The sequence below is a fragment of the Leopardus geoffroyi genome, chromosome C3, assembly GCF_018350155.1.
Source record: "Leopardus geoffroyi isolate Oge1 chromosome C3, O.geoffroyi_Oge1_pat1.0, whole genome shotgun sequence".
Lineage (NCBI taxonomy): Eukaryota > Metazoa > Chordata > Mammalia > Carnivora > Felidae > Leopardus > Leopardus geoffroyi.
Genome location: NC_059338.1, coordinates 96,675,234 through 96,699,483, shown reverse-complemented (window position 1 = coordinate 96,699,483; position 24,250 = coordinate 96,675,234). Strand labels below are relative to the sequence as shown.

The following is a 24,250-nucleotide window of genomic DNA, read 5'->3' as shown; positions in this document are numbered from 1 at the left end:
GAGTCTGCTTCTCATTCTGTGTCTCCCTCTCTCTCTGCCCCTCCCCCACTTGTGCTCTGTCTCTCTCTGTCTCTCAAAAATGAATAAATGTAAAAAATAATTTTTTTAATAAAAAAAAGATAATTCTCTGCTTAAAGCTTAAAAAATGTATTGTGGTGTTAACATACATAGAAATGAGATAAATGAAAACAATAGTCCAAAGGACTGAGGGGGAAATGGGAATACACTATTGTGGGGTTCTTCTATGAGAAGTGGAATAATAGAATTTGATGCTGGGTTTTACTAAGTTAAAAATGCATGCTATAAATATTAGAGCAGGTACCAAAAAAAATACATAGCTAATACACTTAGAAAGTGAAATTAAGAAAAAAAAAATCCCACTTACAAATGCATCACAAAGAATAAAATAGGAATAAATTTAACAAACGAAGTGAAAGACCTATATGCATTTTGAAAACTACAAGACTTTAGGGAAAGAGATTGAAAAAGACACAAATAAATGAAGAGATATTATGTGTCCATGGACTTGAATTAATTGTTGTAATGTCCATACTACCCAAAGTAATGTATAGATTCAGTTCATCCTCTCGAAATTCAAATTGCATTTTTCACAGAAATAGAACAGATAATCCTAAAATTTGTATGGTACCACAAAAGGCCCTGCATAGACATAGTGACATTTTTAAAAATCTGACACCAAAAGTAAAAGCAACAAAAGCAAAAATAAACAAGTGGGACTATATCAAACTAAAGAGCCTTTGCACAGCAAGGAAACCATCAAAAAAATGAAAAGGCAACATACTAAATAGGAGAAAATATTTGCAAATCATGTATCTGATAAAGCGCTAATATCCAAAATATATAAGACACTCGTAAAACTCAGTAGCAAAAAACAACTCAGAAACAAAAACAAACAGAAAATAATCCAATTAAAAAATGGGCAGAAGATCTGACCAGACATTTTTCCAAAGAAGACATACAGATGGCTAAGGTACAGAAAAGATGCTCAACATCATTAATCATTGGGGAAATGCAAATTGTAATCACAATGAGCTATCACTTCACATTTGTTAGAATGGTTATTATCAAAAAGATAAGAAATCACAAGTGTACACAATGATGTAGAAAAAAAGGTAACCTTTGTGCACTGTTGGTGGGAACATAAATTGGTGTAGCCACTATGAAAACCAGTATGGAGATTCCTCAAAAAATTAAAAACAGAATTATTATATGTTCCAGCATTTCCACTTCTGAGTATTTACCTGAAGAAAATGAAAACTCTAACTCAAAAATATATATGTACCCCATGTTCACTGCAGCACTATTTACCATAGTCAAGATATAGAAACAACCTAAGTGTCTATTATTAAATAAATACATGAAGAAACTGTGTGTGTGTATGTGTGTGTGAGTATGTGTACACGCACTGGAATTTTATTCAGCTATAAAAAAGAATGAAACTTTGCCATTTGGTCCAACGTGGATGGACCTTTAGGGCAATATGCTAAGTGACATAGAGAAAGACAGATAACATATGCCTTTCCTTACTTTGAAATGTAAAGAAAATTAAAGAAACAAACAAACAAAAAACTCATAGATACAGAGAACCAATAGGTGGTTGCCAGAGGCAGGGAATGAGGGAGGTGGAGAAATGGGTGAAGGGGTTCAAAAGGTTAAAAAAAAAAAGTTAATAGAGGAAAAAATACCATGGAAAAAAGGAACAAGTAGATCCAATAAAAATAATAGCAATATGGTAGACAAAGTTAACTATAGGAAAAATGTACTTGAAATGTAAATGGTCTAATAATTTAAAAGACAACAATCAAAAAGTATACATTTTTAGACTATAAAAAACCATGACTCAATCAAGTGCTATCTACTAGATACCTAACTTAATTATAAACACACTACCAAATTAAAAAGATGATAAATAGTATACCAATGCCATACTAATTGTAAGATATTTATGTGAGACAAGGTAAATTTCAAGAAATGGTAAATTACTAATGAAAAAGAAAGATAGTTCTTAGTAATGAAAAAATTAAGTCATTAAGAAGACATAAAACCTACAATGTTATGCACCTAATAACAGGTCTTCATAATACACACACACACACACACACACACACACACACACACACAACAACAACAAAAAAACATGGCAAGACAGAAAGAATAAGTAGAGTCCAACTGAGCATTTCAATACTTCTCTTTCATCAGTTGATTAAAAAAAATGTAGACAGAGAACCAATAATGATATAGAATACTTCAAACACAACCTTATCAACCAACTATACTTAACTGGTATTTACAAAACACTCTGCCCAATAATACCAAGTGCACATTCTTTTCAATACATATGGTACTTTTAGAAAACCATATGGTTGATCATAAAACAAGTCTAAGAAAATTTAAAATTATTAAAATGTTAATATTTTTACTGGATTTATAATATTAGATGTTTTTTTCTTTGATTCAAGGAACTTTTTAAAGACCATGCTTTGATTTCATGAAGTGGATATAAATAAAACTTTTATTGGAATTAAAATACTTGAGGCAATTGATGTTACTGATTCTCTATTTAAAGCAATGATGTGACTAATATAAAATTGAACTTACTGAACTATTTGTGAAGTTCTTCTATGGGAACTGGCATATTAACAATTTTAATATGCATGAGGAAGAAAATTTAGAATACAAAGTGATAAAATTAGTTTAATAGTTTTGATTTGCTCTAAATGAAACTTCATGCTTTTCAAGCACATTAATGTCTCTGGTTTTTACATGGTCATTGACACCACTGTGGTCCCCATGTATGTTAATATACACTATGTGCCAGCTGCACTTTCATAATCTTTTCTTTTCTTTTCTTTTTCTTTTCCTCTTTTCTTTTCTTTTTAAATGTCTATTTATTTATTTTGAGAGAGAGAGAGAGCAGGAGCAGGGGAGGAGCAGAGAGAGAGGGAGAGAGAGAAACCCAAGCAGGCTCTGTGCTGACAGCACAGACATGGGGCTCAGTCTCATGAACCATGAGATCACAACCTGAGCTGAAATCCGGAGTCAGATGCTTAGCTGACTGAACCACCCAGGTGCCCCACATAATCAATTCTATTTTTAATTTAGATATTATTGGGCTTTTTGATTATTAACATACAGATATTATGAGCAATTTGTACATAATCCTTAACATAGAAGCACTAAAAATCTTCAAACTATATAGTTAATCTAAATAGCTATTCTGATGATTTATTGTTTGAAAATGTGTGGGGAATTTGTTCATAGAACAATACTCCATATCAATATCTTAAAATAGTACACTCTTAGGTCTAACATTTCCAATATCTCACCTTTATTATCATACACACTACATTCTCAGCCAAAATATCCCATCTTTCATATAAGGTCAATAAATTAGTAGAAAAAACTGGCCCATTACTACCAATGATATCATGGTGCCAGAGAGCACTTTCATTTAGAAAATAATTGCACTAAAAAGATGTGGCTATAGAAGATAGGTATTTTAAAATAACCAAGACTTATTTAATACATTAGCTATTTTAAAATGATGAAGCTGGCTGGAGCTAATACATCATCATGGCTTCAAATCAGCATTTAATTTTATATTTTAGAATATAATATTGCCCTGTATACTGTTAACATGAAACACAAGGTAATAAAGTCACATGTAATTCAGTATTAAACTTTTTTTTTGGCTGTATAGGAAAATAATCAGCATACAATTTCCCCTGTAAAACATTTTTACCTAAATATGTTTTATTGAAATTAGATTATGTGGGACTCTGCTTCTTTTAAAAGTGTGTTTCTGGATGTACTAAAATACTTTGATTTATGAATACTAATAAAAATAGTCTAAATTCTTTCCTGCTATATTTTTGGGCTCAGTTTCAACTTTTCCAAAGATAAGTTTGTGTTACATCTTTATGGCTTTGTGCTTAGTCCCTTCTTGACAGCATCCTTTGGCTGAACTGACTTGCTTTTTGGATGGTGAAATCAGCTTTCTTAAAAAGTAAATATTCAATACACACATTTTCACTAAACATGTCATTTAAAATTTTTAATGTTTTTATTATTTATTTTTGAGAGAGAGAGAGAGAGCACAAGCAGGTGGAGCAGGAGAGAGAGGAAGACATAGAATCCAAGAGGGCTCCAGGCTCTGAGCTGTTGGCACGGAGCCCGATGCAGGGCTTGAACCTATGAACTGCAAGATCATGACCTGAGCCAAAGTCAGATGCGTAACTGACTGAGACAGCCAGGCACCCTTATACATGTACTTTTTAAAATCCCACTGCTGCCACAAATGTCTACTGCCATATAATTTTAAAAATTATTTCTATGATAAAATAAATAACAAGAACACTCATGGCAAGAACATGCAGACTATATACTATAGCTTTCCAGCATATCTCCCGAACATCTATTTCTGTGCATATTTCAAGAACACATTTTTCCTGTTAATCCTGCCAATTCATGTCCTGACAGCTTTATGTATCTTTCAAACCACAGCAGGACTATGACATAACTTGCTGTTATACAAAATAGCTTGCAGGGCAATAGCATTAAATGCTTCTCCTACTACCTTCCAAGATCAGAATGAGTTAGGTGTTCATATCCGAGAATAATTTATTTATCTACAAGTGCCCTATACATTCTCCTTGAAAGGGAAGTGTGAATTACCTGGCACATGGAAAAGATTGAAAAATGTAGATTGCTTATCAATATTTGTTTTTCAAATTTAATCATGTATTATAATTACTCTGAGCACTGTAAACATATCTCACACACTACTAGATGACATCAAATACAAAACATAGGTCTAAGAAATACACCTTGGGTATTTTAACAGAATACTGGCTTAATATTGGCCAAAATAATGATACTCTATTAAAAAAATACATCCAAATTCGAAACCAGTCAGGATGCTAGGACGACATGCGTAAACCAGGACTGTCCTGGGCACCTGGGCCATTTGGTGAATCTAATAGAAATTGCACATAATGCCAGAGCATTACAAATGTGGAAGTGACTACTTCTGCCTGGAAGTTCATCAGTGTCAGAAGTATCATTTGTCCTGGATCTTGGAAAATACCTAAGAATTTATAGATTTTGCATGGGGACTGAAGTGTTTTAAGAATATGGAAGAGAAGCAGAAATGTGAAAGGACGTTGTCCTCTCAGGACAGTGTAGTTAGACAAGTGGATGTGTATAAATGAGTAGTGAATGATTATGCTGGCAGGTAGTTTGGGGGCAAATTGTGGAGGCTTTAAAAGTAACTCCAGAGTTTTGAACTTATGGCTGAGCGACCAGTAGACAAAAAATAATGAAACAGAGGGGTGATGTCTGATTTGTATTTTAAAAACATCAGTCAGGTAGAAATGTGTAGAAAAGTTTGGCTGGAGGGACAATGAAGTGAGTGGCTAGTTGACTGTCACACCAATGCAGGCAGTGATAATGAAGATGGGGAAAAAGGCAGGGACACCATGCAGTCTTTTGAGGCTGGGCGACCTCACCTTCCTCTGGCTAAGGGATCCATTTCCTTGAGAGTCAACAGTATAAGCATGGGCCTTCGTATTTTGTATTACCCAGCAGGGGTAGATTCTTAACAGACAGGTCAAAGAATGAAGAACACAGAAAATGCTCTGTCAAAATTAACTATTCCGTGGGCAAATGACACTATGATACCCCAAAGATGCCTTCCCCGTGGAACTAAAGTAGGACAGGAGAGGCAGATTATACATTTAAGCAGGAGATATAGAGGCTGACTGCTGAGACCCAAGGACAGCACATAGGACAGCAGGAGCAGTGTCAGACTTAAGTAGCTCTGATTAAGCAAAAGTGCCTCGCAGACTATAACACCAAGAGGCAACATGACAGTCTCTGCAAAGAATGAAGAGATCATGAAATGGAAGTCTTGGGGCTGCTGAGAGTGGCTTGATGATAATTACAAAGTTGGTGTGTGACCTACATTTCAGTTAAATTCACTTTGCACAAAGTTAAGTGAAATACATTTCATTGGTTGCATTTTGTCGCTGAAGACTCTTCTCCTATTGCCTGACTTGTTTCTCGTTTAAAAAATTATTATTTGACACTCACTCAACAACAGCTATTTGCTCAAAAGGGGCCTGGGTATTGTGGAGGTGGGGGAGAGAGGACAGAATACAACTCTGAGATAATCAAAATGATACAGCTTGATTTGGCTATGATTCCTGGTTTAAGCTTGTCACCCAGCTTAATTTTAAATAGTGTCTTCCTTCACTTTCAACAATCGTCCTAGATTTGGACAATAAGTTATATGCTTGTCCTAAATAGAATCTTTGTCTTTATAGATATTTAGGGAGGCAAAGGTACTCACGAGGTATTTGGGAAGCAAAGATCACATAATGAAAACATCTTCAGAACAATGAATTGATAAACTATTCTCATCTTTGGGGAAAAAATTACAGCTAGTTCTTGGGGCATGGGCTGGAATATGTTTTAGAAATGGAGGTCAGGAAATGTTTTATAAAGAGAAGGCTTGGTGCTGAGTCTGCACAATGAAGCAAGACTTAAGGAAAAGGAGCAGAGGGGCGTCTGGGTGGTTCAGTCAGTTAAGCATCTGACATTGGCTCAGGTCATGATCCCATGGTTTGTGGGTTGGAGCGTCACATGGGGCTCTCTGCTGACAGCTCAGAGCCTGGAGCCTGCTTGGGATTCAGTGTCTCCCTCTCTCTCTCTGTCCCTCCTCCATTCTCACTCTGTCTATCTTTCAAAAAATAAATAAACATTAAAAAAAAAAAAGGAAAAGGAGCAGAAAAAACGCTTAGGGTGAAAGAAGGTTTAGACAGAAAGCACAGAGTGTGTGTGTGTGTGTGTGTGTGTGTGTGTGTGTGTGTGTGTAGGAGTAGGAGTACATGTGTGTATTTATGAGACTAAGAAGATTTGCCTGGGTGAAAAAGAAAATGCAATTGTGGAATAATTGGAGATAACTATGTTTAATAACTGGTCCTTAAGAGATTTCCCTACAGTAAATGAGAAAATGAATGAATGGGTAACATGATTCAAATTTACGTAGGGAAGAAGACTTTGAGTGAGCCACTGAACTGGAAAACTCTACAGTGCAGGCCAAATTTCACCTGCAGCAGTGGTTTATTGGCCTATAGTCTGTTAACATTTTCTTTAAGATTAATGGTTTACTTTGAAACTTTGCTGACTTTACATAAAAATCCTTATTTCAACTTCCACTTTAAAAATAGCTTTTCTATAGAATAGGGCAAAATGACTATCGCCAGAGGGGGCAATGGTCCCTTGTAAATGGGCATGCATGCATTCCGGCTTTCCTTCATTTCTCCTCACTGCTTTACTGGTGTAAGATGTGGAAATTGGGAGCATAATCAGAAACATGAGCTGATTAAATTGTAGAACTTCATTGTAACTAGTAATTTATAACTAAAAGCTCTCTATTTCCTCTGGCATAGGATCTACATAATAATGATAGCACAATAATGCCAATAACTGCTATTAATTTACCAGGCACCTGGCACAGCAAAAAGCTCCCATGTGGATTTGAGCCACAGTCCCAGGTATCTTTTAGCACTATGACCTCAAACAAATTAGCTCTTGTTCTAAACCTCACTGTATTTATGTGGGGAATGGGGGTGACCAAACATAAATCACGTGGATTTATGAGATTTAAATGAGATTATGTATATAAAGCTCTTAACATGTTTTCTGGCACACCAAGAAAGGTCTCATTCATGAAAAGAATAATTTTGAATTTTAAATCTGGACACTTGGAAAGCCATATAAAAATGAGTGAAAGAAGATATCCAAAAAGGGGATTAATTTTCATTGATTGATGCTTTTCATAATATAATATATTCACCCTCCAAGTAATTTTATTTCAATGGGTAGGTTTTTAGTCTCAGATCACTAGTATAAATTTCTATGCATCTTAAAAGACTATTATGAAGGCAGATTTATTAAAGTTCTAGTACAATACATATTGTTTCCTTAAATGCCTTATAAATACAATAAATCTAAAAATGCATTACTAATTTAACTGAAAAATCTGCAGTAAAAATTCCTGGAAATAAATAAATAAATAAATAAATAAATAAATAAATAAATAAATAAATAAAAACAGCCTGTATCTATTGAGCAGATGAACTTGGCATTCACAAACGCTAGCCTTAAACAATTTTTCACATGAGTATAGTCAAATTATAAATCACAATAACCATTTAAGTATAAAATATTATATGGTACTAATTTAAGGTAAAGAAAAGGAGAGCTATTAGTTACCAAACTAGAAAGAACTTAAATTGAACAGCTATCTCTGACAAATTGCCATATCTTCATAAAAAAAGAGAAATAAACAGTAAAAATAGAAGATATAAATATGAAGAATATTTACTGGTAGGTTTTTTTTAGAATTAGAAGCCATTTGTGTTCACTGATTATATGATCATTTCATTCTTCATTCTTTTTCTCAAAAGACAAAGCATGAATTTACAGATACTGGCTTTTCCATAATGATCCACACTTTCACAACAGCTTGGTTTACACAATACAAAATAATTCACTTATGTTAGTCGATTAGGTCAAACAACTCTGTTCCATGAACCAAAAGTCTGCCAAGTTGTTTAATTGTATTAACCAGTTATTTACCTAAGAGTGATATATTTTGTGGACAGTAATTTCAAAAGTTATTTATGCTTATTTTACTTTTAAAAAAAGATTTCAATATTACATTTACTCATATAGTAAAATTAGTTCTCTGAACACCAACTATATACTTTATACCAAATACAGTGTATACGAGATCATGTTACATCCTAATAATGTATTTATGAGATAAGCACTATTGTACCTATGTGAATTAGAAAACTCGGCCTAAGATGATGAGGTCAGGGACACAAAGTCAGCAGTTAGTAAAGAGTCAGGACTTGGATTCAGGCACATTTCAGGAATACTGGTTTGTATGCTTTCCATAGATGATCTTAGAAATTTGCATATGTTTCTGTTAATAGGATTTTTAAAGACTATAAAGTTAGAAAATCCATTTGATAATTTTCCCAAAGAGGTGATGTATGTTGGCAATAAAAGTAAAAATATAATAATGAAAAGTTTTAAGTTTTTATTCATTTTTTCCAGCCACTAAGTAAAAATCGGTTTTACAGAACAACATATATTTAGCCACTTAGCAGTGCCATAAAAGAAAAAAAGTGCCATGAACACTGGTAATTACTTACAATGAATGACATTATATTGTTATAGGAAGTCTTTAATTTAGAAGTAGATCTAAAATATTTTGTCAAAGATATCTGGGAATATATAATTAAGATCTTTAAAAGAGAAAAACAAAATTAGTAATAATATAGGATTGCTTTTTTTGTAAAGGCGAGTATTCATTTCCTCCCTTATCTAAAAAATTTCACATTTTGAAATAATCAGTTTTATGGTAAATTGAAATGTAAAGCTTTTGTAATGTAATTATTTCATTTGCTGAATTATTTTAGCAGCACTTTTACTTGAAAAAAAAATGGCTTGACAATTAGAGAAGATCTCAACGAGTAATTGATTAATTCCAAGTTAATTATATTCTTTTTTTCCAAGAATAGTTTACCTTCACTGAAGATGAATAATAGGAAGACCAGAAATAAGCATATTTAGGATCGTTAAAATTTTAAAAGGTTTGGCCAGGAAAGTTAAAATCCTATTTGAATAGCATTCCTACTTTTCATTTAAGAAATAAAATAATAACTCACTTGAAAACTGAATTGCAAATCCAGATTTGCTGATATAAAAATCTGTGTCAAACTGGATGGTGACTATGTTGAGAGTGCTATGGATTCCTTCAGGAATAAGAGATCCACTGATTTCCTTTAGGAGCATCTCATTTTCTGGGGGACCATCCCATACTCGGAGGATATCATGTGATGCTTCCGTATCAAAAGCAAGAAACTGTAGGCTGTGGGAGAACCATATATCTCTATTTAATTATCTCAAACATGGATTCAGTTTTAAATAAAAAAGATATACCAGATATGCATCTTTAATTTTATTAGATATTTTTATACTATCAGATAAAAAATGAATTAGGTAAACAGCATATATAACCTCAATACATGTTTCTTAAACAGAATAATTTATTTTTCTAGAATATGATTAAAAGTCTATTATATCACCTTTGTAAATTATAGAAATTTCAGATTTACAGTCTTTTCTGTGTTCAGAATGTTTTAAAAACATTCTTATTTATTTTTGAGTTAGATACAGAGCGCGAGTGCGGGAGGGTCAGAGAGAGACACACACACAGAACTCAAAGCAGGCTCCAAGCTCTAAGCTGTCAGCACTAGAGCCTACATGGGGCTCAAACCCACAAACCTTGAGATCATGAACTGAGTGGGAGTCAGACGCTTAACAGACTGAGCCACCCAGGTACCAGGTGTGTTTGTGAATTTTAACTGTAGCCACAGTAGGTGACACTTATGGAGCATCTAGTATATGCTAGGCACTGTGCAAAATGCATTGCGTAGATTTTCTTTGTTTAATGGTTATAATGACTTAATGAAGCAGGCACGTATTTGATCTCAATTCTATAAATGTGGCAAATGGATTTGAGGCAGGTTAAATAAAATTGGCCAAAGGGTGGCAGAGTCATGAATTGAACTCAAGTTTTCTGAATCCGTAGTATATATTTTTACCGATGTTTCAAGTTTGTTTTATCAGAATCAAATGAGGTTTATTCAAGGAATGCAAGAATGGGTTCATATTAAAAAAATCAATACATTTCATCACAATAATAGATATGAGGAAAAAATTACACAAACATTTCAATATATACAGAAAAAGTATTTTTTAAAAATTCAACATTATAATCATACCCATCAATCTAAGAATAAAGAAGTTCCTTAATGTGAAAATTAATGTTTGCCCAACCCTACTCCCCCCAAAATGCATAAAAACCAAAAAAAAAAAAAAACGTTTTTCACGTTAAATCTGCTTTATATCTAGCCTAGACATAATTATTGTCTGATATTTTTCGTGGCCAGGGCCAAAAATTAGAAATCCAGTTACAGCAACATGCTCCACTCTCTCTCTACATATATCACATCCGTGTTAGATATGTGAAATGTCACAGCTTTAAACTTGTGTTGCAATTTAATATCCAATATTGTTCTTTAATTTAAAAAAATCCAGAATCCTGTTGAATTTAACATTTTTAAGTTTAGTAATTCTAATATTTAAATAAAACAACGTGTGATCTATACTAAAGAAAAACAGGCTGAGGGTTGATCTGGTGCAGTCTACTTTGAGTTCTGCAAATTCCCTTGCAGTAGTAATATATCTGTCCACATCAAACAATGCATGGAGTACACCTTTCGGCATGTTGATGAAGAATACTACTTGTTTTCCATAACCACCTTCACTACCCAGAAGCCTGTCTGAAATTTTCTTTACATAAAACAGCAATTCTTAAATTTAAAGTCATTGTTTTGAGAGTGATAACACACCAACTAGCTCAAATATGGTCTGAAGGGAGGATTTATTTTTGTTCATTTATTAACCTATTCCTTGTCATGATCACAGTAGTTAAACTAGGGTTTAGAGAACGTGATAACTTTGGCAAGCTGGCTGGTGCTGTTTTAGGAGATGATAGTTCTGCCCTCGTCAAAGGGTCAATAATGTGAAGAATTGTGAGCCACCTAACTAAATTCATCTGAAAAGGGAAATCAAACACAGTTAACAGGGCAGAGAGCTGATGCTCCAGAGATATGCCTAAACCCAGGGAAGACAGGGAATTGTTACTGAGTCCCCTTCTGTTCTTATTTCTTCGAAACGTTCTTGATGCTGAATTTACAACGATGACAGCACAACTTTGTATCCCTATCAAAATGGTGGACTTAGCATCTTGAATCACCAATAATTGAAAGATTAAAGTCCTAAAGAAGCAGAAAACATTTCTCGATCTCTGTGGTCTATGAAAACTACGAATCTAGGGGTTATATGAACTACCACTGTGACAATAATCATACCTGTGAATACTTGTTATACTTTAAAGAGATGAAACCCAGGTTCTTCTTGGCCAAGGCTAAAGATATTGACAAACCTTGTTGTTTGATATTGTATATTTAGGCTGATCAGAAATTTCAGATTCCCCAGTAATTCTGAGAAAATAAAACCCATTTACCTGACAATGTTTCCTGGATCTACCTCAATCATCCACATGCAACGCAGATTATTGTCATATGGAAAAGGATAACCAGGAGATAAGATTCTTCCTGAAGATTCTCCTTTAAAACGACCTCCACATTCAGCTAAAATAATAATAATAATAATAATAATAATAATAATAATAATAATAATAAATGAAGCCATGATTTAATGCCAATCTTTGCAAAACAATCTACGAATTTCTCAAAAATATATGTTTTTTCATCTTAAGGAAAATAAGGACTGACAATCCCTCTTCTTAAGACAATACATTTTGTATATACTTTCTCAGATTAATGTATTGATTGAAGCAATGATACACTAAAGAGTAAAACAATAAAGTCTCAAGTTAGATCACATAAAAGATAATAAGCTAGGGAATAAAAAAAGGACACACTCAAACACTCTGAGTTTAGGCATTCAAAGATTTTAAGATGTGTTGTTACATAATGATAATTTAAAAAGGGGAAACAGATGGCAAGTTGCTCACTGCTCCTTGGTTGTAGGCTGAATAATTTATCATTGTGCTACCCCACCTCTGAGAAAAACCAATCTTTACTGTGGTCCCTCAGGTCTTCTAAATTTCATTGTCCTTTTATTCCCCTTTAAATCACTCTAAACTCTTTCCTTTTTAACCTCCCCAAAGTCAAAGTGGCATTTTTATTAGATTTCTCACTTCAGTAAAATCTAGTTTAATTTAATGAGTCCTTAAATTTTATAAAACTCATCAAATCAAAAGTGTAGGTATTGTTATACAATATTTTTTAAAATCTTTTGGGGGATTACCTCTCCATTTGAATGCTATTTAATATATGAGGATGTCTGTAGAGGTTTTCTGTCAGTAAACAGATAATCTAGAAAGAATCCTCTGTACTGGAGATCACAGAAAATAAGTATTGCAGTTAGTATATTGTTCTACATCTCTAACCCCAGAAACAAGGATAACACTGTGTAATGCATCATACATTTGAAAATTCTCCAGATTATTTCCTACCAAAAAATAAACAAAAACAAAAAAAATTTACTTTTTGCTTAAATATTTGAAGGCGCTCCTATATTTGTTTTTCTTGTTCTCTGCACTGTTTCGATCTTACTTACATTCAATCACTGACTTAATCTTCTTGGTTTTGTTTTGGAAGAGACCTAATGGCAATTGAATTTAATGGTTCACAATGTATAGGCTCTATTCCTATAGGTAAATTTATTTCACAGATTTTACATATTCTATTTTACCACATTGTGATGATTAGTTTTACGTGTAAACTTGGTTAGGCTATAGTACCCAGGTATTTAATCAAACACTAGTGTTGATATGAAAGTATTTTATAGATGTGGCTAATGTCTACAATCAGTTGGTGTTAATTAAAAGAAGTTATCCTTGATAATGTGGGTAGCCTTCATCTAGTAAATGGGAAGACCTTATGAGCAAAAAATAAGTGTTTTGGAAAAAAAGAAATTCTCCCTCACAACTGCAGAGTTGACCTCTGCCTGCATTTCCAGTCTTTTGACTTTCCTTATGTATTTTGGACTTGTCATCTCCCACAACTGCATGAGTCAATTCCTCGAAATAAATAAATCTGTTAGATAGATACATAGATAGATAGATAGACACTTAGATACAAATACATATAGATAGATCAATCTAGATTTAGATATTCTATTCATTATCTTTCACTGGAGAATGTTGACTGATACACTCACAGAGGACTAAGCAACTTGATTTTGTATTGCAATGTTAATTTATAAGAACGAATTTGTTATTTTTTTAAGTAAATGAGATACCAGTATTTAAGATGTTGCCATCACTTATTTAGATTTTTTTCTCATTTTTTAACAAAAATTGTGTTGGATAACCTTCAACTATTGATATATTGATAACTATATCAATTCATTATTACATTATTTCTTTACAATTATCACTTTTATGGCATACACTTACTATGAGAACAGATTTTATACTTTATTCCTCCAGATTAATTTTTAATCAATTAAAGATCAAGTTGGGGTTTTGTGTACTACGCTGTATGTTGAAATTTAACATAGTTCTTTTTTCTCCATATTTCTTTTCTACAAACGTTACCTGTCATTTTGACTTCAAATGAGCCAGTGTGATATGCCATAACACTACAGCTCATATTTAAGAGAAGACTTATATTTGCAGTATAAAAATGAAATAGTGCTTAAAGAAGGTATATAGGTTAAATCCTCTGGCTATGGTATTTGAAAAATTTGTTTGATCCATGTATAAGCTTCAGAAACATAATTATCTAGAAATAATCCATACAATTGCGAAAAAGTTTCTTATCTGACAGAGGCAAAGTGAGCACAAAAAACTAGGATGCTAGACCAGGTGGTAAGGCTATTAATTGTTGCCAGTAGAGAACATGATCTAAAATAGAATCTCCTCTTCTGTTATCATAGTAATCACCGGCACAACATGCCATGTGTCCAACTGTCTTCAGCTGTTATTCCTGTCTATCCATCATTAAAAGGAAAAACAATATATAAATTTACCCTTCTCATGAAATCTTGAACAGTATCAAGCCACTAAGTTTTGACTCAGGAAATTTGTAAATATGAAGTGCACCGATTTGTTACAAACAAAATTAATTCTGATCACGAACCAAATGTCCTTCCATTTACATAAAGTCTTTTAAAAAGTGAAGAATGTCTTTAGCTTGGTTCAACACATATAGAAAATATATTATTTTAAATATATCTGGTTTCTGATTTTAATGTTACGGACAGCATGGAAAATCAGTATTTACAAGTTTGTAGTTTTGTGCAATTATAATCCTTAATGCTTTTCTGAATATATTTCATATTCACATCAAGAATACAACCTTAGAATTAGTGCTATATTTTTCTCATAACTAACACCAGTGGGCTGACTGTTGGTCATATTCCAGAATCCCAAGCTTTGTTAATTTAGGTTGATTAGTATTTAGATATTATCCTCGTAATCTATCCAAAATCAGATGTCATCTGAAAAGAAAGGACTATGATTGCATTTTGGTTAGATAAAAACATGTTTGCTTCCTACGTGAATCAATGTTTGAATAAACCAACAGAGGTCTCGTGGCATCAAAAAACACAGTGCAATTAGTTGCAAGGCCTTTAAAGACTGGAATTTCATTTTTCTATTTGCATTCTAGTAGGTTTTGTGGAGATTCCTATGTTACCCATATCAACTAACAAAGATACAAATTTGGAAGGTTTAAGTTTCCAAACTCATCAAATTATATACATTAAATATGTGCTGCAGTATTAAGATATCAGTTATACCTTAATAAAGCTGTATTTGTTTTTAATTTAGGTCAATTTTATTCATGTGGGCCTGAGGCAGAATGGATTTGTGCTTCTACAAATACCAGCAAGAAGTAAGAATGGCTGAAGAATAATGAGTGTTTGCTCCCTATTTAAGGAGTCAGTGTTTTGTTAAAATATTTCCTTTTGTTGTTCTGGTATTCCAGCCTGGGACCTATTTGGTCTTTGGAGCAGAAAAAAAACAAAAGAAAACAACAAGAAAACAAACATCTTTGTCAACACATTTCTGTCTACCTTCCTACTCACACAAACCCAGTCATTCAGTAATTGATCTATAAGATGGTACTAGTCCTCCAGTAGTGCAGTGAGAGAAAATGATCCATTCTCTAGCTTCATGGAGACAATATACCTTATGTTATTGTGTCTCCCTTGCCTCTTTTTATTGAAATTGGTTAGTTATGCTACATACACATAAGAAAAGCCCATGTACTTCCTCAGATTTTTGAAAATCTATATACATGTATAAAGAAAACCTTTGAAGTTTTTGAGAATAGGCTTATTGTTTTTTAATCTACCTTGATACCGGGACAGGTGCTCATTTTATTAAAACAAACCTAGTCAATGTGATTCCATAAATATGTACGACGAGTCTTAACATATTTTTATAGTGAATTAAATTTTGTATCAAGATAGGAGAAAGAATGACTTGATACAAAAAAATGTACTCATCGACAAACTTATGAAAACGACGCTTTCACTTTCCATTAATTTCCTCCAACAAATTTGAGCTATGAGTTCATTAACTTCCTGATTTAAGCTGTGAGCTGTGCGTGAACAGATAAAATCACTTGAAAAGGGACAGCGTATTTGGATAGCACTCCCAAAGAAATATTTATGAAAATATAAGAGTATCTTACCAATACAGGAAGGCAGAGGATAGTCCCATGCCCTTCTCTCCCCTGTCATGCATTTGAGAAGGCTACTCCCGTGGAGAGTATAGCCTGGATTGCATCCATAAATAATAGTGCTCCCAGCAAAGTGGCCTTGGTCACTGATCTTGTATCCAAATTGTGGAATACCAGGATCCTCACAGTGTGAAAGTTCAAAACCTGTGATAAGGATACAGAGTCATTAAAGGCAACATTTAACAGGAAGATTTAAAATTATACCAACAGTCTTTGATTATTTTTAGTATAATTACATACTTTTTCCTACTTGTATTACTCTTACAATATTCAATTTTGATAGTATATATACAGCATCCATAAAGTTATTTTCTTGAAAATTAGAATTTGTTGTAATTTGATTGGTTGATTGTAATTTTAAAGTTTATCAGTGATACCCCATGGTCTATATAACTATATCGTGGCTTGTAGCACTAAGCCTCTCACTTACCTCAAGTGAATTGCGGCTAATAATAAATTCTGACCAATGTGACTACTAGAGTCACGTCATCAAAATTTAAAAATTTTGACAAAACGTGTCCAGTAATTGTCCAATTCACAGATATGTCCACTGCAAATATAACCATAGATTGCTTTACTTTGATAGCATTAGAAGACAATGATAGTCTCATATTGAAAACATAGTTTTTTGAGACATAATAATAGTATTCAGCTTTAAGAACTCGGAATCTTTATATCCTGCCCCCTCCAAAATGTATAGCTTTCAGAAATTCTCACAAGAAAACAAAAACAAATCGAAGCAGCATGTTATTCTGTGGTACAAAGAAACTACGTTTGTGTTCAGCAGAGTTTGGGCTTTCTGCATGAATTTTGCTGGAAACTTTATTTCCTGAGATAAGAGTAGCACCGGAGGAGTTAATTTACAACTATCCGTACCAGGAGTGAGAGAACGCCAGAGAGCTTTACCTGACTCCAGAGGACGTTTGTGTTTGCACCAAGGGGGAGAATGAGATGACTTACAGACATCTCCAGGTTATAAAAACTGGAGACATATAGGCTAATCTGGCTCTTAGAGAAATGTATTTACTAAAAAAAAAAAAGAGAACTCAAGATCCTTTCCATCCCATCTCCAAGCAGCAAAGTTCTTTCTTCCTGCTTTCAGGAGAGGAAGGCAAGATAGCTGCCTTAAGCAGAGCATGTCCATTTTTCCTCATGCCTTGTCACTGGCCACCCATGCAGATTTTTCCATCTGATTTCCATCATGTTACTACAGGGGTAAGGAGTAGGTCAGAAGTGTGTGGGACATACCGATATTATTATTATATTATTTAAATAACAATTATTAATCTGTTTAGATCCAGAAGATCTTGTGTCCATATGCAGAATAAAGTCAACAAAAGTGAATATTAAAAACAACAGTCAGCACAGTACACTATTAAGATCCTGAAAGAACTGGAAAAGGATACCTCATAATATAAATTAAACACGATAGTAGCAATCAAAATCTAGGCTCCTTAGCCATAGAGTTCTTGTCTTTAATGTTTTACCAAGTGTATAAATATAAGATAAATGATAGAGTGAATGTACCAAAGATAATTAGGTGCTATTTACACCAGTTATAGCTTCTGAGACTAGAGGACTATAAAGAGTATTCCAGATAGCCTTATGAGATAGGAAAACCTGTGACTTCAAGACAAATAATGCTGGAGAAAAAAAATGTTATGGTTATAAATCATAGGGTAATCAAAAAGCAGTCTCTGTCTCCTTTATAGGCACAGATCCTTGACCAAATTAATCTAGATTTGAACTAGAACAACAACAACAACAAAAGCATGCATTATCTCATATATGTCAAATCACTAATTTGCATCATCGACTTCCTAGAATGTCAAAACATACATTAAATCACTAGAATTTGCACATATCCAAGTACTAAATACATATTGTAACTTCCGCATTTTGAGGGATACATTATCTATCAGAGGAAGGAGCCCTTCCTACTCTCCTCTATGGGGTATTAACCATTTTTTCTCCTGTTAACTCAGAGAAATACTTTACACATTTTAATTAATTTACAATCATTTGCTTCTTTTCTTTGTTTTTCTATAGAGTGGAATTATTTCAATTTTCCCCTCTTTCCCACAATGACTTCCCAGCATAAATCTTGGCACACGGCAGATGTGTAATAATTTCTATGGATGGATGTGGATTATTAGAGGCAATTATCTCAAGGAGATAACTGAGGAAGAAACTAAAATAATGCTGATGAGAAACTGAAGTTTATGAAACAATTAAAAAAATCTTCAGGAATTTCCCTTATGGATCAATTTGTGACAGCTCTGTTTGGGTGAAAATATGTTAAAATAAAGCAAATATAAATGGCGTCAGAAACAGAGCCCAACAACAAGTCAGAAGTCACTAACTCAAATCGTGACATAAATGAGATATAAAGATACACGGTCAAGCAAGCCAGTCTTTCAAACATAGAAACAGAAATGGCAGAAGTAGCAACTTTACATTTTCAGGACACATTACTTTGCATGAATCTGCATACTTAATACTACATTTAAAGTGTTCTTGCTCAAAAATTACAAGTTTGCGTGCCTTCTACCAGACATAATATTCAGTTTATCATTCAAAATGCAGCCACTTCTGAGTTTTACCGTATATCATTTATCAAAATAAAAATGGAAATCAAGCTCTCTTTTCAAGGTTCATTACCAAATTCATCCTTCCTTAATTTGAATGTTCTGTAAACGTGGTTGGCAATTGCTGGTGATGAGGTAAAATGGAGATATTCTTTGTAAATTAAGATAATTTATAATACTTTGCATTGTAGATGAAAATGCACATGGACAATACTCTATAAGCTACAAAGCACAACATAATTTAGTCCAATTTGGTGGAATTATTGTTGCCTATTCATAAATATTCAGATCTGTCTTATCTTTATGGAAACATTCAGCTGCCAGTCTTTTCATTGAAAAGCTCAAATACTTGAAACTGACAATTAAATAAAGATGTGTATGAAAAATCATATATGCTGTAAATATTCACCATTCCTTGTGAAATTTGATACTCTGATGAAATGAAAATTTCTAGAGCACAAAATGAACTGAAAATCCCCATTACCTAAATCCTTTTGACTTAATGAATAACTTCAACAGAAATTTAATTCCTTTCCTGCTACTATGTAGTATAAGGATTTCTAATTTATTTTTAAGTTGTTATCGGAAACCTACAAAAGACTACAAAGGATAACATAACTTCACCATCTGACTCTATCAGATTCCACTATCATAGTAGCTTCAGATAAAAATTAATATTATTTCAGATTAATATTCATATTGATTCATATTAATATCAAGAAATAAATATTATAAAACAAGTAAAGCTCCTTTTTGTTCCCTTCTCAACCACTTTCAGATTTTCCCTACCAAGAGCTAGTAAATATTCTGAATTAATGTATTCTTCTCATACCTATTATATATATATTTATATATATACTTATATATATTTATATATGTATACTTTATATTTTATTTATTTATTTTGAGAGAGAGGGAGAGGGAGAGGGAGAGCATGCATGTGCATGAGTAGGGGAGGGGCAGAGAGAGAGAGACAGAGAATCTCAAGCAGGCTCTGCACGCTGCTAGTGCAGAGCCCCATGTGGGGTTCTATCCCATGTACCGTGAGATTATGACCTGAGCCAAAATCAAGAGTCGGACCCTCAAACAACTGAGGCACCCAGGCGCCCCCTATTTTCATCACATATCTATATGTCTATGAACACTATATAGAATGTTTTGCAAGTTATTTATACACTTTATAAACTATGAAATTATTTTAAAAATTCTTCTGAAACTATTTTTGCCAACATTGTGTTTTTATCTTTACACACACACACACACACACACACACACACACACACACATACATTTTATTCATTTTAACTACTCTGTGGTATTTCATTAGAAACTTACTACAAAATTGATTTATTTATTTTCTAACTGATGAACTTTTACATTGTTTCCCATTATTCCCTGCTACAAAAAGGCTATACTTTTTGTCTCCTTTTGCACAAATGTAAGTGTTAGTATGGGGCATGTACCACGTAGGGATGCAGAGCTCACTTTGTCCTAAAGATTGCATCAAAATCTGCTAATCTGCTATTCAACTTCTTCCTTGATCAACTGAGAGATGAACAGTTTAATTCCTACCTCCACATAATTTCTATTCCATTTGATTATGAACAACAGCTGTGTATTCACATGGGGGAATGTCATATGGTCAGTAAAAGAGTACAAATAATACAATAAGGCAGATGGCTTAGAAATATAAATGGTATTTGAAAACTCACTCTTTGAATATGTCAGCATTTTTTATGGAACTTAAAACGAGATCTTTATACGCTTTATTTTTTTGAAACTCAGTTAAAATGTAAATATGTTTTTAATATTCTAAAAGTTACCTTATAGAGTATTTCATGGTGAATTAAGGTATGTTAATTGCATAGACCAAAAGTAAACACTGTCAAATTGTTAAATAAAAAGGGAGATAGATTGTTAATAAGAGAACTGAGAAAGCATGCTAGCTAAATACAGTTGAGGATGACATCTGAAACTAAAAACATTAATTCAAGTTTAAATAATAATGCAAGGAGACAAAGATCATTCTATCATAATTTTAATCTCTATAGAATTCTTGGGTGAATTTGGTTCATAATATTTAGTGGAATCTTTAAGAATTATACTTAATGATTGATTAGTAAATTCTACTTAGGCCATGAATATTGCAAGAAAAAGTCTTATTTTAGAATTCTTTATATTCATACGAAGATGTGTACAAAACATAATGTCAACGTTGTCACTTTAAAATTCGCAAGCAGGAAAGAGTCCACAGTCACAGTCACCCATGGCAACTATGACAATCCTCTTTGATTCAGAGATGACAAAGAATATAATAGGAGGGATGCCTGGGTGGTTCAGTCAGTTGAGCATCTGACTCTTGATTTTGGCTCAGGTCATGATCCCAGGGTTGTGGAACTGAATCCCACATCCGGCTCCACACAGCGTGGAGTATGCTTGAGAGTCTCTCTCTCTTTCTCTCTCTGTCTCACTTTCTCTACCCCTGCCCCTGCTCGTGCTCACTCTCTCTTTCTTTCTAAATTAAAAAAAAATATGTTTTTTAATTTAAAAAGAAAGAATGTAATAGGAATAAAGAGAAAAAAGTTTTATATGACTACACATTCCATTTTTTTCACGACTCAGACTAATTAAAAAAATGGCACACATGTATTTCTTACTCATCAAACTCTAGGAAACATCAAACTTTGAAACCACAATCTTATACGAATGCTGTAAGAAGATAATCCTTACAGTTTTGAGGAATAGAAGTTAAACACTTAAATAAGCAAAGGTTTGTGGAAATGATTGCTATGTATTTCCAACTGAAAGAAAGGAGATACGGTAAAGAATTCTTTTTTTTTTCTTGTCATTGCTCTCAATCCTACGTATAAAGTTCTGAGTAGAAAACACATTACTCACAGACTTTCCTATATTTTAATCTGTTGGGCATGAAAAAGTGAGTGATATTTTTAAATGTGCTAGTTTGTGTCTTGCACATCATATATTTGTACATCATTCTGGGATGGTGAGATCCAGCTTTGCCTGAATATTAATTTTTAACCATCAGCCACTTGGTATTTGGCCAAATGTATGGTTGGTGCATTCTAGACATATGTAGGAATGGAATTTTACTAAATACTGCCAAATTACCCTCCCAGGTGACTTTACCAACTTGCATTCCCTAAAGTTAAAAGAACAAATTGCCATCAGCACTTAGTATTACAGAGCTTTATAATTTTTAGTAACCTTATGAATGTGTAATAACATATTATTTGGGGTTTAATTTTTCTCAATTTCTATTAGGAATTTTTTTTTTGTTTGCCTACTGACTACTTGAGGTTTCTTTACCGTGAAACTTTCTTTTAGACTATTCTCTTATTAATTTGAAGGATTCTTTTCTATAGAGTTTATATTTTTCTGTTACATATATTGTTAGTATCTCCTAGAAATGTCTCATCTTTTTACTTTATGGTGTGTTTTGCTATAGAGGTACTCAAAAACTACTTGATGACTGGGGATTGATGGGGAAAATAGAAGCCACTTAGTTTGAATTGCTAGGATTCCATACAAGAAATTAGAGGGAAAATATAAGAAATGCAGATGCAGTGAAGGTCAGAAGACCACTGCTGGCTTTCAGGAAATCCTGGAGTTCCCACACTCCCGCCTGTGGATGCTAGTGAAAAATAATAGCTTCTCCACTGATGCCACCTCTCAGCTCTCACAGGACTGGCTTTAATTGGCAGGATCTAAGTAGAGATCTTCACTGGCAAGAGTTGTCAGGTTTTTAGTCCCTACACTTCAGGGAAGTACTTACAAGGGCAGAGATGCTCCTGACTATTGACAGATTTTTGCTTGTATATCTTGTTTTGGACATCTTACTCCACCTCAAAGACGTAGCTTTAAGGTCTAGGCTACTCTTTTCTTTTCCGTAAATATTTTAATGTTTTCAGACCCACATATAATATTGCCTATGTAAATGACAGATAAGAAATATTTCTTTAATATTTTAGTTAGAATACTTTATACTACATAATGCAGCATTAGTCAGTACTTCCTTTATTACCTGGTTAATTTCAAGATTTAAACCGCAAAAGAAATGCCAAATACATCTGTTAAGTGGTCTAGAGGACAAAGAACCACATGGAGTAACTTTGCTGCTCCCTCATAATTTACTTATTCTCTACTTGCATTTTCAGTCAATATATTATATCCAGAGAATAAAGTTAGAGTTAATAAATCATCTGATTATTTTTCATGACTAGCACTGCCAACAACATACTGGCAATTATATTGAACATTTTAAATAAGGATAATTTATTATATATTTGTAAGGTTAGTGCACAGAAAAGGTGTCACAAATTAGCTAATGCCCATCTTTAGTTTGAATATAAAATTTGAAATGGGCATGTTCCATGTGGATTTATGAATCATTTCAGGCAACATGACTGAGAGGCTAAAAGGGTCCAAATATATAGCTGAACTTTTCCCTTGGGATAATGAACATTTCTCCAATGGGCTTTTTAGTAAATTAAATGTACAGAGGTGATAACCAGAGGACATCTGAGCCCAGAGGTAGTGCCTAATGGCTGGGCATCATGGACATTTACCGGATCAGCTTTTGAGAAGACAATGTTATAATCCATCAAAAAGGTGTGATTTAGCTCTGTAATGGATGGTTGTTTAAAATACCCAATTACTTTCCACTGAATTAAAGTGGGATAACTACAAATGAAGAGAGCTAAAAGAATCTGTAATGAAGCATAACTTCAAGAAATAAAGTTTAAATACTACACATACTGCATTAAAGATACTAGGTCTAAGTTACTCCCCGATTGTAAGGGTAGCCAATAAGAAAGCATTCAGATTCTCAGGCATAAAGTGACAAAAGTGTTTTTGGAAAGAATTGCATTTACTTTTAAAAACATTTGCTTTCTTCGTGATTATATAATGAATGGACAGTTGGAATAAAATGTACCTTAAAAAGGTCTTTTCTAAAATATTTCCTCATTTTTATCTCAGCCAAATGTGTTTCTCTGTACTCAAAGCTGGAAATAACCAGGCAACCACACAAGTCAACAAAATGGATAATAGAAAGATAGAGAGTGACTACTGTGACATAGGATACCTGTCATTATAAGGGTGGTCACCAAAGGCCTGTTTATGCTAACACTAGAATTGTGAGGAGACAGGCAAGTGGGATCAATCTGAATTGGATTATCTTCTGTATTTGCCTTGAAT

General features: G+C 33.4%; 1 protein-coding gene across 6 annotated transcripts in view; it reads right to left on the bottom strand.

Annotated features, from left to right (window-relative positions):
- CSMD3 (CUB and Sushi multiple domains 3) overlaps positions 1-24,250 on the bottom strand; it is a 1,255,667-nt gene that overhangs the window by 305,514 nt on the left and 925,903 nt on the right. For all 6 annotated transcript variants that reach the window (XM_045453867.1, XM_045453870.1, XM_045453869.1 and 3 more), the window contains 3 exons: positions 16,398-16,589; positions 12,191-12,317; positions 9,765-9,967 (listed from right to left, as the gene is read on the bottom strand). In XM_045453867.1, coding sequence (XP_045309823.1) covers positions 9,765-9,967; positions 12,191-12,317; positions 16,398-16,589 — 522 coding nt within the window. The remainder of the gene's footprint in view (positions 1-9,764; positions 9,968-12,190; positions 12,318-16,397; positions 16,590-24,250) is intronic.